Raw genomic sequence first — 14672 nt, forward strand, 5'->3', positions numbered from 1 at the left:
TTTTTTTTAATATATATATATCTGACCAAGAAAATTATAAACAAAGTTGATACGATAACAAGTTAATAAACCTGGCTAGCTGCTAGTTCTTTTTATGACCTATTTTTCTCGTTTCACAAATTTAATTTCAAAATGCCCTTTATGAAAAATTTAAATTGCGGACCTGACCTGTCAAATATTTGCTAACAAATTCAGATGGTAATGATGTGCACTTTACCATTTATTTTTAATTCTTCAAATATGTGCTTCCGATGACATCCCTAAGTATATTAAAGTACTGTTGAATTTTCCGTTTTCCCTTTGTGAACAGCAATGTCATTTTTTTTTACTATAACAAATTAACAGTAAGTCGGTCGGTAAATGTTTTAACCTGAAAGCTAAATTAAATGAAACAGAGAGATGTGTGGAAATAATTTACATAAAACAATGACGCCAATAAATGATAATGAAAACAAAAGAGGGCCCAACGAAAATACCTGAAAGATTGGTTCGGCTGGCCCATTGTCTTCTTGGGCGCCAGATCGGAAGACACGGGAAAGGGGAAAGCAGGGTTTGCCTCTCTCGCGCTCAGGGGTTTTAATTTCCTTCACATCGCGGCATTGCTCATCGGGCGGGCAGAGTTTTTCGAAAAAATGTGCCGGCCGAAATCGAAAGACGCCGTCAATCCTCGATGGAGGCCAAATCCATCGCTCAATCCAAGGCGCCCCTCAGACCCACCAGCCACTCCGAGGACGACGCCGGCCAGCCCTAGACCCGTCGCCTCGACCAGCAAGAGCACCGAGCTCAGCCTCAACTCCACCGCCGCGTCCACGACCAGCAGCTCCTCCAACGGCACCTTCCGGGCGGCGCTCCCGGAGAAGCCCATCCTCTATTCATTCTCGGAGCTCAGCCGAGCCACCCGCAACTTCCTCGCCCCCAGGATCGGCGACTCCTCGGCCTGGCGGTGCACCGTCCGCGACAAGCCCGTCGTCATCACCCGCCGCGAAGCCGCCAGTTCCGTCGCCAACTTCCCCTCCCTCCTCGCCGATCTCTGCAGCGTTCACCACGCCGGTGTCCTCAAGCTCGTCGGTGGGTGCTCCCACGGGGCCCACGTCTACCTGGTCCACGACTTCCAGTCCGGGTCGAACCTCGCGGACCTGCTCCGACCCGCGTTCAACCCCAACTACAGCCCCCTCTCCACGTGGATCTCTCGGGTTCGGGTCGCGCTGGACGTCGCCAAGGCCCTGGAGTACGTCCACCACGACATCCCGACCCACTACGTTCACAAGCACGTCAAGTCCTCCGGCATCCTCATCACGGACCCGGACCTCCGGGCGAAGATCGCTCATTTCGGCTCCACGATACTCACCGGCGAGGTGTCGCTCCGGGTCCAGTCGCCCTCCGGGTCCGAGATCGTCGAGGAGCGCGCGGTGGCCGCCGGCAGGGGGCTCCGGCGGTCGAGCTCCAAGAAGATCAGCGGGACTCAGGGGTACATGGCTCCGGAGTACGTGTCAAGCGGGACCCTGACCCGGAAGGGTGACGTGTTCGCCTTCGGTGTGGTCCTGCTGGAGATACTGACGGGGTCGGAGCCGGTGAGGTTCACGCGGCACCGCGAGACCAAGGTCATCGAGAGGGTGAGCTTGGTGGAGGAGGCGAGGTCGGTGGCGTCCGACCGGGGAGGGCTCCGTAGGTGGGTCGACCCGAGGCTGAAGGACTCGTTTCCCGTAGATTCCGCGGAGAAGATGCTGGACGTAGCCACCGCGTGCGTAGATCCGGACCCAGGCAAGAGGCCGGACATGAGGTGGGTTTCGGGTCAGCTGTCTCGGATCTGGATCAAATCCAAGAGGTGGGGTGAGACCATGCAGGGAACCCAGGGCTTAACCGTTTCTTTCGAAGGCCGGTAAGGCGGTAACCCTTTCGGGCCACGACAGGGCAGTTTTTTTTTTTTTTTTTTAAAAAAATTCGTTTCCAAATATTTTATTATACTTTTGGAGTGCAATTGACTTTTTAGGGTACAATAAAGCGCACAAAACGTTAACAAAGCTGATTATTTGTTGGTGATGTAATGTTAAGTAATGGATGATACGAAAAGTAGGGCTTTTTTCTCCCTTTTGAATGCAAAACACAACTGTCCAAATGTACACGAGTTTGGTTTCTATTGTATTCCGTTCTCCCCGTCTCCTTCTGTGTTCCTTCTTTTTTTTTTTTTTTTTGGTTAATAAAGGTTTGGGGAGCCCATCCCCTCGCAACGTTGAATCCCAACGAACACGAGTTTGGTAATGAGATTGCTTCACGCTTGAGCATCTTTTGATTGAATGTTCTCTTTTTCTCTCTCTCACTAAATGATGAATAGGGCAACTGATTTGATTGGGTTGAGTGGCGTGTTATAGTCTTGATATTATTATTACAGAGTACAAGTAAACCGGTTCTTGTCCTCCTCTTCTCGCAAAAATTATTATTATTATTTTTTTTTTTTGAGATGTTTGGATGATACATTAAAACCAATATTTAGAACTAAAAACTGGTTTGGTCTTTAGCACCACATTTTCTTAGTGTTTGAATGTCACCAAAACCATATTTGAATGAAACTTTACATTTGGGCTTTGCCATCAAAATCATGATTTGAGAGTGTTTGTGTACTACCAAAACTGGATTTCGAAAAAACCAATTTTGATAAAAATTGGTTTTGTAGAAAAGAGTGAAAATACCTGACCCCCTGCCCAAACACAATTTTTTTTTTATATATATAGAAAAAATGTTTTGAATGTGTTGTCTAAACAAATAAACCAAGTTTTCAAAACTAATTATCTCACAGAACCAAATTTTTATAAAATTATGAAATTGAGTTAGATAAGAGTCTCATCCCCATTTGATTTTTCTAACATCTTCACCTAGAGATGATTCCCTTTGAAAAAATTGGCCGATCTGGAAAAATTGGCCAATAGTTTGACACAAGGCCGAACTGGAATTTTTTGTTTGGTATTCAACTTGAGCAGCAGGGCAGTAAACGGTTTGGTTTCGGGTCCCATTCTTTAATTGAATTTGACTTCATCAATCTCTCCAGTTATATTCCGACTTGAATTCCAACTCTATTTCTTCAAACATAACTGCGCTCCCACATTTATATTTACAGCTGTTGGTTTGGATCCTTATAGTTTGATATCATCGTCAAATTGATTTATGATATTAAATTGGAATTCGATTTCTAATGAGATTCAAATTCCTTTGCCAGATGAGACTAAAATAATTCACGATCGAATCAACGACGATATATATATATATATATATATATATAAATTTGCATATCTCAAACTATTTAAGACAAAAAGTAAACCTCTTAATTTCTTATTAAAAAAATATGTTAAACGGTATATTAATATTGTAAAGTGTTTGTAATTACTAATTAAACATAAAATAGTTCAAGTTGTTTTGAAGGAAATCATTGATTTTTATGCTATTAACAGTTTGAAATCATAAGAACCGTTCATTTTTTATTCTTATAGGAATATGTTAAACTCAAAAGACTAATTTAGCATGTGAATCTCAATAGATCATTACAAATATCTTATTAATACAGTTACATGATACAAAAAGTACCTCAATAATGATTTTTGTAACGACCCACCCCACACCCACATCAAACTTGGGCCCTCAGCCTGCAACTCACTCTCTAGCAACTTCAGTTTCAACGAAAAAAAAAAGATAGAATTGAGTATATACTAGTCACTTAATGACCCTCTCTTATAAACCATTGAAGATATCACAAAATCTTCAATACAAATGTAAACTTTTCAAAGTGAGTGTTATAAGTTTTGTAACTGACATAATGGTATGTGATCTACCACACATATATATATATATATACCCGAATCTCTAACTGTTGCAATGAAAACAATTCAAATAACTCCAAGAAGAGAGTGCAAATTATGAATATCAGGGCATGTTTAGCTACGTGCAGGGGTGGAGGCACATCATTGGGCCCGGGCTCGGCCTGGGACCCCGGCCCAACGCCCAAGCTTCAAGGAGGGTGCATCTTTTTTTTTTTTTAATTTACATATAAATTTTAGAAAATTTTACTTGTCCTGTATAAAAATTTTGAAAAATGATATTTTTGGCTTGTGTTAAAATTTAGAAACTTTAATTCGACTGTGTCGATTCTGATCAAATGAGAACAACCGGTGGCCCCCAAAGGGCTGCTTCTGGTCTGCCCACTAAATCGTGTGGGACATGTCTGCATGGGCTTCTATGTTTAATTTCCACGCACTTTCTACACATCAATCAACTGGTGTTTGTTGGTCAATGATAGATAAATGGGTCAAGTGAGAGGAAATTCACAGGGAAGATGATTTCTTTGACACGGAACAGAAAAAGAGAGGCTTCCCGCGTTTGATTCCCATGCACTTTTTTTATTCTTTTCGGTAACACAAGTCAAGTGGGTCTGGTTGGATGTACCACTTACTTCAGCAGTACTCCACAGTGCTTCAAGTGGAAAGTTTGTTTGTCTTTTTTTTTTTTTTTATAACTCGTCGCATCACCTTCAAGGCAACTTTACCAGTTTGTTCGCTTGGAAATTTTCTTATGTTTTCTGATTTTCCAGTGTTATTCATATAGTGCGATAGATACAACTCATTTAGATGAAAAAAACCTAGACGATACGAGCTTGATATGCAATACATCGCGTATCATTGGGTGCATAGTACGATATTATGTTAAAATTTGAAAAAGGACTCCAAGGCCCCTTTTTGCATCTCTTGTAAACTGAGACCCTCTCTTCCTCTCTCTAAACTTTTCTAAAGGCTATGACAGGGAGAGATTTTGTTGATTTCTCCAAAAAATTGCTGTTTTGAGAAAAAAAAACCATCAATTTGATGAACATGCGATGTCGTTTACTAAACTCTATAGCACTCTAAAGTCTAAAGTCTAAACTTGTATATGGTAGATGCTTTTTAAACTTGTGATGGATCATGGATGTTTTAATATGTTATTTTGAATCTCTTGAGTCTTAATTTTCATTTTTTCTGAATTTGCTGCTGATAATGCCTATGGTTTATAAATGATGGATGATTATCATTAATGTTTGCAACGAGTATTTTTTATATGAAATCCATTGTTCTTGATTTTTTGTTTTTTTTTCTTATTTTTTAATATTTTTAGAGTTCTTTTTATTAAAAAAATCAATTTTGCGACACGTTACAATACATCATGTAGGTCGGCTCCACCGATACACCATACCATACCATACACTAGTTGCAACATTGGCATGAGCTTTATTCTTTCTTACTACCCCTCAAATTGTTAGTGCCTACCCTTACTGTTAAATTAAGAAGTAGAGTACTTCTAATTAGTTACCATCACAAATTCGTGAGGTTTCTACCCGCAACCATTCCATGCCGGCAGTATTCGCATGAAACCAACCTTTCTTCTACATTGTATTTTTTGGTTACACGACATTCATTCCACAAAGTAGCTGGAAATAAACACCTATTTATTCCAAGAGGAAGGGCAGGAGGGGCCGTTGTCTCCCAATGGCGGGTAACAGCATCGTCACTCTTGATGAAGAAGGCAAAGATGCCGTTGGTAACACTGGCAAGAGAGTGTGCGTCACCGGTGCATCAGGGTATGTTGCTTCCTGGCTTGTGAAACGCCTGCTTCACTCTGGCTACACCGTCGTTGGAACAGTGAGGGATCCAGGTACTGTAACTCCTATTTTGTCTACACACACGCTTACAAGCACTAAGAAGAAAAAGTGGATTCAGCGACGGCGGAAAAAGCTGCTGTTGGAGAAAGCTCATTTTATCGGCATCCAGAAGGGGATGTTGCCGAAGATTGACTTTCACCGACATCCATACTTTGTCGTCGATGAATAGAAAACTTTAGCTCTCACAAGTATGTACACAAACTAATACATCTCCACACACACACACATAAATATATATAATTTATGAATTTTTCCATCCGAGTTTAGATGGGCAAATGATGCATTTTAACACAAAGATGGCTGATCAAGGAGTAAACTCTACATGGGATGGCCATAAAACTGGCGGTATGTTGTGAGAGGCTGGAAGATTTCTCTGTAAAATTGAATGGTGACTTAGCATTTTAGAGTCATCTAATACGCACTACCTGATCAAATATAATGAACGGTTAAAAAAAAATAAAAAAAATGTGATGATCATTTTCGTCAACTAATATTAATTTACACATTTTTTGTTATTTGTTTTTATCTCAACCATCTTTCTGCTGCTTTGAATAGACTGTCTTGGTTAGATGACTAGTGATTCCAAATAGCCAGAGTCATTGCAACATATATATATATATATATATACATATATATATATATATATATATATTCATGAAAGGAAATATGGCGTAAAGTTTAAGTTGGTGGAAGCGTGTGGCAGGTGGGAACACATCCATGGGCTTGATCTGTTCCTCCATTTTGTAAGTGGCTAGATTTAAAAAGGTATGCACATCTACTGGGTTCCTTGGACGTTTGTTCATATTCTCCCACGAACATACTTAAATATATTACTTTTATGCCGAGCAGTGCGTCAAGTTGGCACTTCTTTGATTAACTTTAGCTTGCAATTTCCTCTTTGAAAATGACAGGAACCTAAAAGCGATGGAACAAAAGTGCCTATAGTTATCGTCACCATTGTTTTTCTAGGTCTTATTCAGGTTTGGGTGTTTCGGGGATGGATTCATATTCTTAATTTTGAAATTAAAATTCATTTGTCTTATTCACAACATACTTAAAAGTACATTAAAATTCATTTGAAGACGATATATATGCAAAGGGCAGCATTCATATGCTTAATTTTGACCGTGTAGGATAAATGCATACATAATGTTCAAGTAAGGCAGGTCAGTTATCCATAGTGTGACTGCTCCCCAAGAGCAGGTGGACCCATGACTAAGTAGTTAGACCTAAAATGGTTTCACATTGAACAATATTTTTTAGTCAATGATTGGGGTCGGTCAGTTCGTATGTATTTAATAGACAAAAAGTTGTTTCGTCTGAAAAGTCCAAATGTAGACCGTAGGTTGTCTATATATATATATATATATATATATATATATATATATATATATCACAGCAATCGCTGTACACATGAAGTATCCGAATTTGATTAGAGGTGGTTCGGCAACAGTAGCAATATATGCTACCATTTCATCAACCTACCTAAAAAATAAAACAAATTCATAAAACACTTGTAGCCTTCTAAGAATCTGCCACATTTATTTTGGGGCATGAAGGCATCAAATCCGCCCTCGGTTCAAAAAGAAAAAATCATGCCAAATGGAAGAACTTTCTCAAAACGGTGAGTAGCCTGGTCAAAGGTTTCAAAACAGAAATAGCCTGTTTTGAGTAATTTCAAAACTAGGTTGCTTAAAGAACCCAGTTTCTACAAAACCCATTTTTAATAAAGGGTCAGAAAACTTTGTAAAAATTGAGATATAAAATCAATGTCACGTGCTCTTTACTTCTGGAACACTGATTTGTCATTTGCCCAAATGTTAAGAATTTTTTTTTTTTTAAGTAATAAAAATTTTCATATAGGGCTTTAGAAGGTAGCTTAGCTAATTGAATTTAGTTATCATTGTATTGTATGCTTATCAATATACCCAACTAAAGACTCAGGTTTCAGTTGTGGAGTAGTTACTTTCACCTTCTAGTGCGTTTTATTTTGAAACCTTAGAAAGTCCCGAAACATGTCCTTTGAAAATCTACAAAGTGTGCATATAGAGACGGCACTGGCATCTTTTAAGAGCAGTAGAGCGGTAGAATGAATCACTCATCCTTAAAATTTAAAAAAAATTGTCCTTTAACATAGAAGAATACAATGGATTATAATAGTGAGGACTGGTTTATGTCAGGAAACAAAAATAAAACAGAGCATCTATGGAGGCTGGAAGGGGCAAAGGAAAGGCTTAAATTGGTGGGGGCCAACCTCATGGAGGAGGGCAGCTTCGACGAAGCGATCGTGGGATGTGAGGCCGTCTTCCACACTGCATCACCTGTTCTTGCAGCCAAAGTCATCGACCCAAAGGCCAGCTTGTCCCTCCCGCTCACTCTCTCTCTGAACATGAATAGCCATTAATGGAGGCAGATCCTTACCTCCATTGCCTGTGTCTCATGTGTCTCATGGAGATGTGTTGTGTTGAGAGTTGCAGGCAGAGATATTGGAGCCAGCAGTGCAGGGAACACTGAACGTACTGAGGTCCTGCAACAGAAACCCCGCCCTCAAACGCGTGGTCTTGACGTCGTCCACCGCAGCCGTGAGGGCTAGGGACGACTTCGACCCCAGTACTCCGCTCGACGAGTCGTCGTGGAGCTCCACCCAGTTGTGTGAGCGCCTCCAGGTATATAATACAACGTCTCCTTCTATATATACAAGGCCCAAGTCTTTTCTTTGTAAGTAGGAGCGGAGCGGAGGTAGGCGTGGGCACGGTGTGGGCAATTGCCCACACAGGTTTATTAAAACCTTTTTTATTTTTATGTTTGATATTTCAAGATTTTATTTTTTTCCATTTACATATAGTACCTTTCAAAAATTTTAAAATTATAACCAGTGGCATTGCCGCTGTTAGGTTACATTGTTGGACAGAGTGAACGCCTTCCTTCTTCATGATTAGGTCTAGAAATGTTCCAACGAGTGAACCGAGCCCCAGCTGAGGTAACCAGAACTCAGCTCGACTTACATGTTGCTCTGCTTGAGTTAGACTCAAGCTTTTGAGGCAAGCTCGAGCCAGCTCGAGCTTGTGCCGAGCTTTGTTTAACTTCATCAATGAATAATGATCATAATCTTCTTTAGGCTATTGGGAAAAAAAATTGCAGGTGCAATATTATTCCCTTGTTCTTCTCTAAAACATAAATTGTTCCACTAGAAAATAGTGTGTGAAGAGTACCAACCTAAATTTCAATGTTTAATTACATCAAAAATCAATTATATACTGATTCATACAACTTAGCGTTGAAACGAAAATAGTACTTGGTTTTGCGACTGCAGTTGCAGGCTTGCAGCCCGATAGAGGAAGCGGGAAGAAAAAGAAGAAGACAAAACAGAAGTAGAATGAGAGAGAGAGAGAGAGAGAGAGAGAGAGAGAAAGAGAGAGAGGGGAGAAATGGCAAATGAAAAGAGGAGAGTAATAAGACATAGAAGGAGAAATAAAAAACAAACGAGCCAGTCAATCTCGTGTCCTTGAACTCGACTTGTTTGTAACTCGAGTTTGAACTCGAGCTCGAACTCCGCTCATTCATTAAATGAGTCGAGCTCTAGCGGAGCTTATACGAGCGAGTTCGAGTTGAGCCCGACCTAGCTCGACTTGTTGTACATTCCTAATTAGGTGTGGACGAGGACGAGTATGCGGAAGAGTTGTTTAAGGCAGGCTCTTAAAACGGTCCAAATCGAGCAAGTGGTTGGATCACAATTCACATATTAATTCTGTAATGTACTTTTCTTAGAACAGACCTGGATTTGGTTGCAGCTGACCCAACTAGTAGATCGTATTCGGATATTAAGTCTGAATTAATCCATGTCCACTTGAGCAATGTGGGCAGTCGGAGTTCATGTCCATTCAAGCATGTGGGTACTTTAGATTCGGGTTGGATCTAGCATCTATCGTATTCAATTTAATCAGATCCTATATATCAAATTCAAACCACGATCCTACTTTTTAAAACCAAATTCAGATCCCACTCGGTTGAGATCTGAGGTTTGGGTATAATCAGGTCAGACTTTTGTTTGATCAAAGTCGGATCATGGACAGAGATTCCTAATGATTTGAAATCAAATTGAACATCAATACAACAGATCCATTTACGTGATACATATTTTCCTGGTGCCACATATTTGTGATGCCAATATGGCTCCGTCTGAAGAAACCACTGCAGTTTTAGTGATGGGCCGAAAGTAAGCCGTCAGTAAGAGTCCAATTCCACCGATGAAATGAAGACGGTGAAACCAAAAAGAACGATTTTAGCAGCGGTAACAAAAATTCGCAGAACAACTAGATGTTCTCTGACGTCCCTTAGTTGGATGGTGATCAAAATTAGCTTTTTACTGACGGACTTTTCCACCGTCAGTAATGATTTGATTAACTCTAACTGCAATTGACCACAAACAGATTTGGTACGCCTTGTCCAAGACCTTGGCGGAGAGGGCTGCATGGGACTACGCTGAGAAGAACAAGATCGACTTGATCACCGTCCTTCCCGCCTTTGTGATCGGCCCCACCTTGCCTCGCCACCTCTGCTCCACCGCTTCCGATGTTTTGGCTTTCCTTACAGGTAAGTTCCAGTTGATGTGCACCAGTCCTTGGTACAGGTTTATTCGAATCTGAATACGTGAATATCCAATAAAGTAGATATAATGGAGAGAATACAAGCAGTCCAATTAACTTACCTAGGTCTCTCTCATTTCTATTTGTAAGGGGCTGAATTAAAATTTCTGAAAATGTTCACGAGTAAAATTTAAATTTCCAAAAGTTGGGAGGGCGCAGGCCGCCCTGATGCAGAAGGTAAGATTTGTTTGCTCTGTCCAAAGACGACTAGTGTTCAAATGGCAATCAACTCAAACAGGTGGTGGCGAGAAGATGTGGAGGCACGGACGGATGGGTTACGTGCACATCGATGATGTAGCGCGTTGCCATATTTTGGTGCTTGAAGATGCAGAGGCGCGAGGAAGATACCTGTGCTGCTCAACCGTCCTGGAAACTGAGGAGTTCGCCTCCATTTTCGCTGCAAGATTCCCGAGCCTACCTATTCCCACCAAGTAAGTTCACTGCTCCTCTTAAAAAAACTTAATTAAAAACAATGTTTGTTGGCTAGGCCGTTCACATCTAAGGGATTGGAGGTTTGAATCCCATGGCGGCTGTCACATTATGGAGCATCATTCTTCTGAGTTATAAACAGTTTACTCATTTTTCTTTCTTTTTTTCAATTATTCATCTACTTCATATCAATGACCTTGGTTGGATCATAATGTATGACCTCTCTACTTATATATATATATATATATATATATGTGGTAGGAATGAGTCTCATAATCACAAGTGCATGCTCTTTCAATGGCAGAAATACATGAAGGCAGCCTTATCAATAGTTCTATTGAAAAAATGAAAAAGTAACATTGTGATGATTTAAAATCCGTATAAAGCACCCACTGCCCTTAGCTAAAATATCCTGGCTTCCCTATTGTGTTCTTTTTATCGGAACTAAAAAATGCATGATCTCGACAAACCAAACAACTCTTCCTATGTTTCTTCTCTATCACAATATCCACCCGTATTGTTTTCCTGCTGTGATATCTATGCTACTATACATTAAGCCCGTTTGAATTTTTACTATTGAAACCCTAAAAATTACTTCTCGATTTCCTGTTTCTAACAAAGATATGCAAATGTTCAAAGATTTCAATTCATTTAGTAGAGTCATTAATTTCTGGGTTGCCAAAGTGCAAAATTGGCTACACAAAAGGTGATCATAACCCCTCATTCTTTGGAACACAATGGTTTAGTCCACCCAGGCCTCGAAGCAAGCAATAACCTTGGAGGCACAAGTAGAGATGTCAGTGTATTCGATTTAGATCGGATATCTGACTAAACCATTCCAAGCAAGTGGATATCGAAAAAAAATTAATATCTAATTAAAACATTGGATCAAATTCAAATTTAAGAAATGACATCCGATCCAATTCCAGTTGGATTTAGTCACTTGTTTGAAAGGGCACTTGTATATATATATATATATATATATATATATATATATATATATTAAATGAGTAAATATTTAGCGATGCCAATGTAAAAATAAAATTTTTTTAAGGGGCTAATATGACTCCACATATAGACAGTACTAAAAGAGTAAATGGTGCTCACAGCAACTTGCATGTCGCTCCACCACTGCCGCTAACCAAGACGTATGCAATTCGATGACTTTCATCATCTCTTTTTTTCATGTAATCGAAATATATATTTCGCCTGTCTCTAGTTAATACATGTTTTTCAGTAGACCGACGGTTGTCCTTCAAATTCTATTATCTACCTACACACACACACATTACCAATTCTACTTGCTTCAAATTCTTTTATCTGCCTACACACACACACACACATTACCAATTCTACTTGCTTCAAATTCTATTATCTGCCTACACACACACACACACACATATAGATAATCTCTCTCTCTCTCTCTATCTCTCTCTCTCTCTCTCTCTATATATATATATATATATATATATATATATATATATATATATCCAGATTATCTGTTCATACAGTTTTCATGAAGATCTAGGCGTAACATGCCTATGATTACTTTCCATTAATTTGTTGGTGCACATCAGGTTTGAAAACATGCAGAAGGGCGGCCTCTACTATGACTATGATATGTCAAAGCTAAGGAGCCTGGGCTTCAATTTTAAGGGGATGGAGGAGATGTTTGACGACTGCGTTCAGTCCCTCCGACAGCATGGCTACCTTGCCGATGCAATATGAGATAGAGAAGTTCCCATTTACTCAAGGTCCAAACTATAGTACTCTTCAATGCGACAAGACTGCCTTATAATCATCTAATTAGTGGACATCTTGGTTGGTACACGGATCCGCTATGTAGATCCATTATATACTAAACTGTAATACCCAAATAAGTAGTAATTCAAATTAAAACTTCGGAATATAACTAAATGGACCCTTACATGGATTTACGGACCCCTTCATAGGGGCTTAACAAACTTGGCTAGACCATACCCGCTCCGTATCCAGGTCTAAGGCTCATGGGCATGAGTATGAAACGCCTTACCAAAGTGGGGTGGGTCTTAACGTGCAAATTGAAGCAATGTGAAGATCTTATAGCTTGGTACTAAGGGCGAATAACGAGTCGAGCTACTCGAGCTCGATTCTTTAAAGCTCAGCTCGCGAACGAGTTCGAACTGAGTCATTTGCTTCACAAGTCGAGCTCGAGTTCATGAATCGACTCGTTCAAATAATCAACTCGAGTTCGATATCAACACGTAACTGCCGAGTCAAGCTCGAGCATTAATCGAGTCGAGCTCGAGCTCAACACATAACGATAAATATCAATTCTTCAGACGACTTTGTCAAGCTTTAATCGAGTCGAGCTCGAGCTCAACAAGTAACGATAAATATCAATTCTTCAAATAAGTTTGTCGAGCCTTAATCAAGTCAAGCTTGAGCTCAACATGTAACAATGAATATCAATTCTATTCAAATGAGTTTGTCGAGCCTTAATCGAGTTGAGCTCGATCCCAACACGTAACTGCCGAGTTGAGCTCGAGCTGCTTCCGTCGGGCTATTCTTGAGCTTGAGCTGATTGAACTAGGGCTCAACTCGGCTCGTGTTGGCCCCTACTTGGTACCAGTGCAGCTATGAACATAGGTGCAAAAGAAGGGCTGGGGGAAGCTTCGGCTCGCATTCAGACAGTGGGAACCTTCATGGTCACCTAAAAACCTGAAAATCCAAGTAGGGATGCGTGCATTTGCAAGGACGACTCCCTCTATCGTGCTTCCTTCCAAAGCTATATATAGAACCATTGCAGTCCAGAAGTTCACAAACAAATTGAAAATCTGAACTACCATACTAATTAATTAAGACATGGCTATGCTGTAAGATATGAACCTGAGTTTCTTTTGAGAAAGCAATAGGACGGAGGCAACAACATGTGAAGGTAAAATGTCCGAAATCCTACATCTACCAAAAGACCCACAAAAATGTCATAATGGTCAAGCCTGAGCTTAATGTAGAACAGCCTAAAGTTATTGTGATTATGTACCGAAGCCATATGTGTTGCTTAAGCTTACTCATGCACGTAAAAACTGATGGTTGACATACTTTTTCTGAACTGTGAGCATAATGACATTCATTCAAATTCACATTTGAAAACAATATTGCCTAATTAATGTATATTTCTAGTCAACTATGTAAAGTTCAAGTAGTGGACAACAGAAAAGGAGAATCATACAATAAACCCTTGCGTATGATGAAAAATTCAGTCAACTAGTGCAACTAGTGTTGCAACTATATATGTTCAAAAAAGAAACAACAACAAGACCTCTTAAGGAATAAGCTCAATGAGTTGCATCAGGAACTAGCTTAATCCCTTCCCTTGCACACAAGGCTCCAACGAAAGTTCATAAACATATATAATAGGTATGTCTTCGACTATGAAGTCATATTGCAGCAATGGACTTGACGTTCATCCGAATCGTTGCTCAGAGTTTCTATACAATGTGCTTCAGGAGAAACAATTTTCTGCATTTGATCTTCTATTTATCAGTTATGCATTCTGGTCTACATGGACGTTCATATTAATTAAGCTGAAAATCTCAGGCGGCTTAGGCTGTTACACTACTTAAATAATTAAAGACTATATACAAAATTCACATACATGTTTCCAAGGAATTAAAAAAGAAAAAAAGAGGAGACAGACAAATATGTAATTTTAAGGACTGATTGGCATTAGTAACACATTGTTACTGTCTCATGAACCTGTCTAAAAAAATGGAGCAGATTCATAAAACAGTGTAAAGCCTCCAATGAGTCTAACCAATTTTTAGGTTAGATGCATGAGACGGTAACATAATGTTTCTGTTTCCAAACGACACCTTAGTAGACATTGAATGTGCTTGCCGTAGGAAACAAACCACCAATTCCTGCCTTCTAGACATAGT

At 39.9% G+C, this 14672-nt stretch overlaps 2 protein-coding genes across 2 annotated transcripts; both read left to right on the forward strand.

Moving 5' to 3' along the window:
• The first annotated feature begins 632 nt into the window (after positions 1-632).
• On the forward strand, positions 633-1883 carry LOC116265222 (lysM domain receptor-like kinase 3). The gene has a single exon (XM_031645811.1). It carries the CDS (start codon positions 633-635, stop codon positions 1881-1883), a length of 1251 nt encoding a protein of 416 aa, XP_031501671.1.
• Positions 1884-5504: 3621 nt separating this feature from the next.
• On the forward strand, positions 5505-12480 carry LOC116265315 (tetraketide alpha-pyrone reductase 1). Its single transcript, XM_031645898.1, has 6 exons — positions 5505-5670; positions 7858-8030; positions 8155-8343; positions 10108-10270; positions 10562-10754; positions 12330-12480. The coding sequence occupies exons 1-6, from the start codon at positions 5505-5507 to the stop codon at positions 12478-12480; spliced, it is 1035 nt and encodes a 344-aa protein (XP_031501758.1).
• Positions 12481-14672: the final 2192 nt, after the last annotated feature.

Source organism: Nymphaea colorata, chromosome 1 (assembly GCF_008831285.2).
Source record: "Nymphaea colorata isolate Beijing-Zhang1983 chromosome 1, ASM883128v2, whole genome shotgun sequence".
NCBI lineage: Eukaryota > Viridiplantae > Streptophyta > Magnoliopsida > Nymphaeales > Nymphaeaceae > Nymphaea > Nymphaea colorata.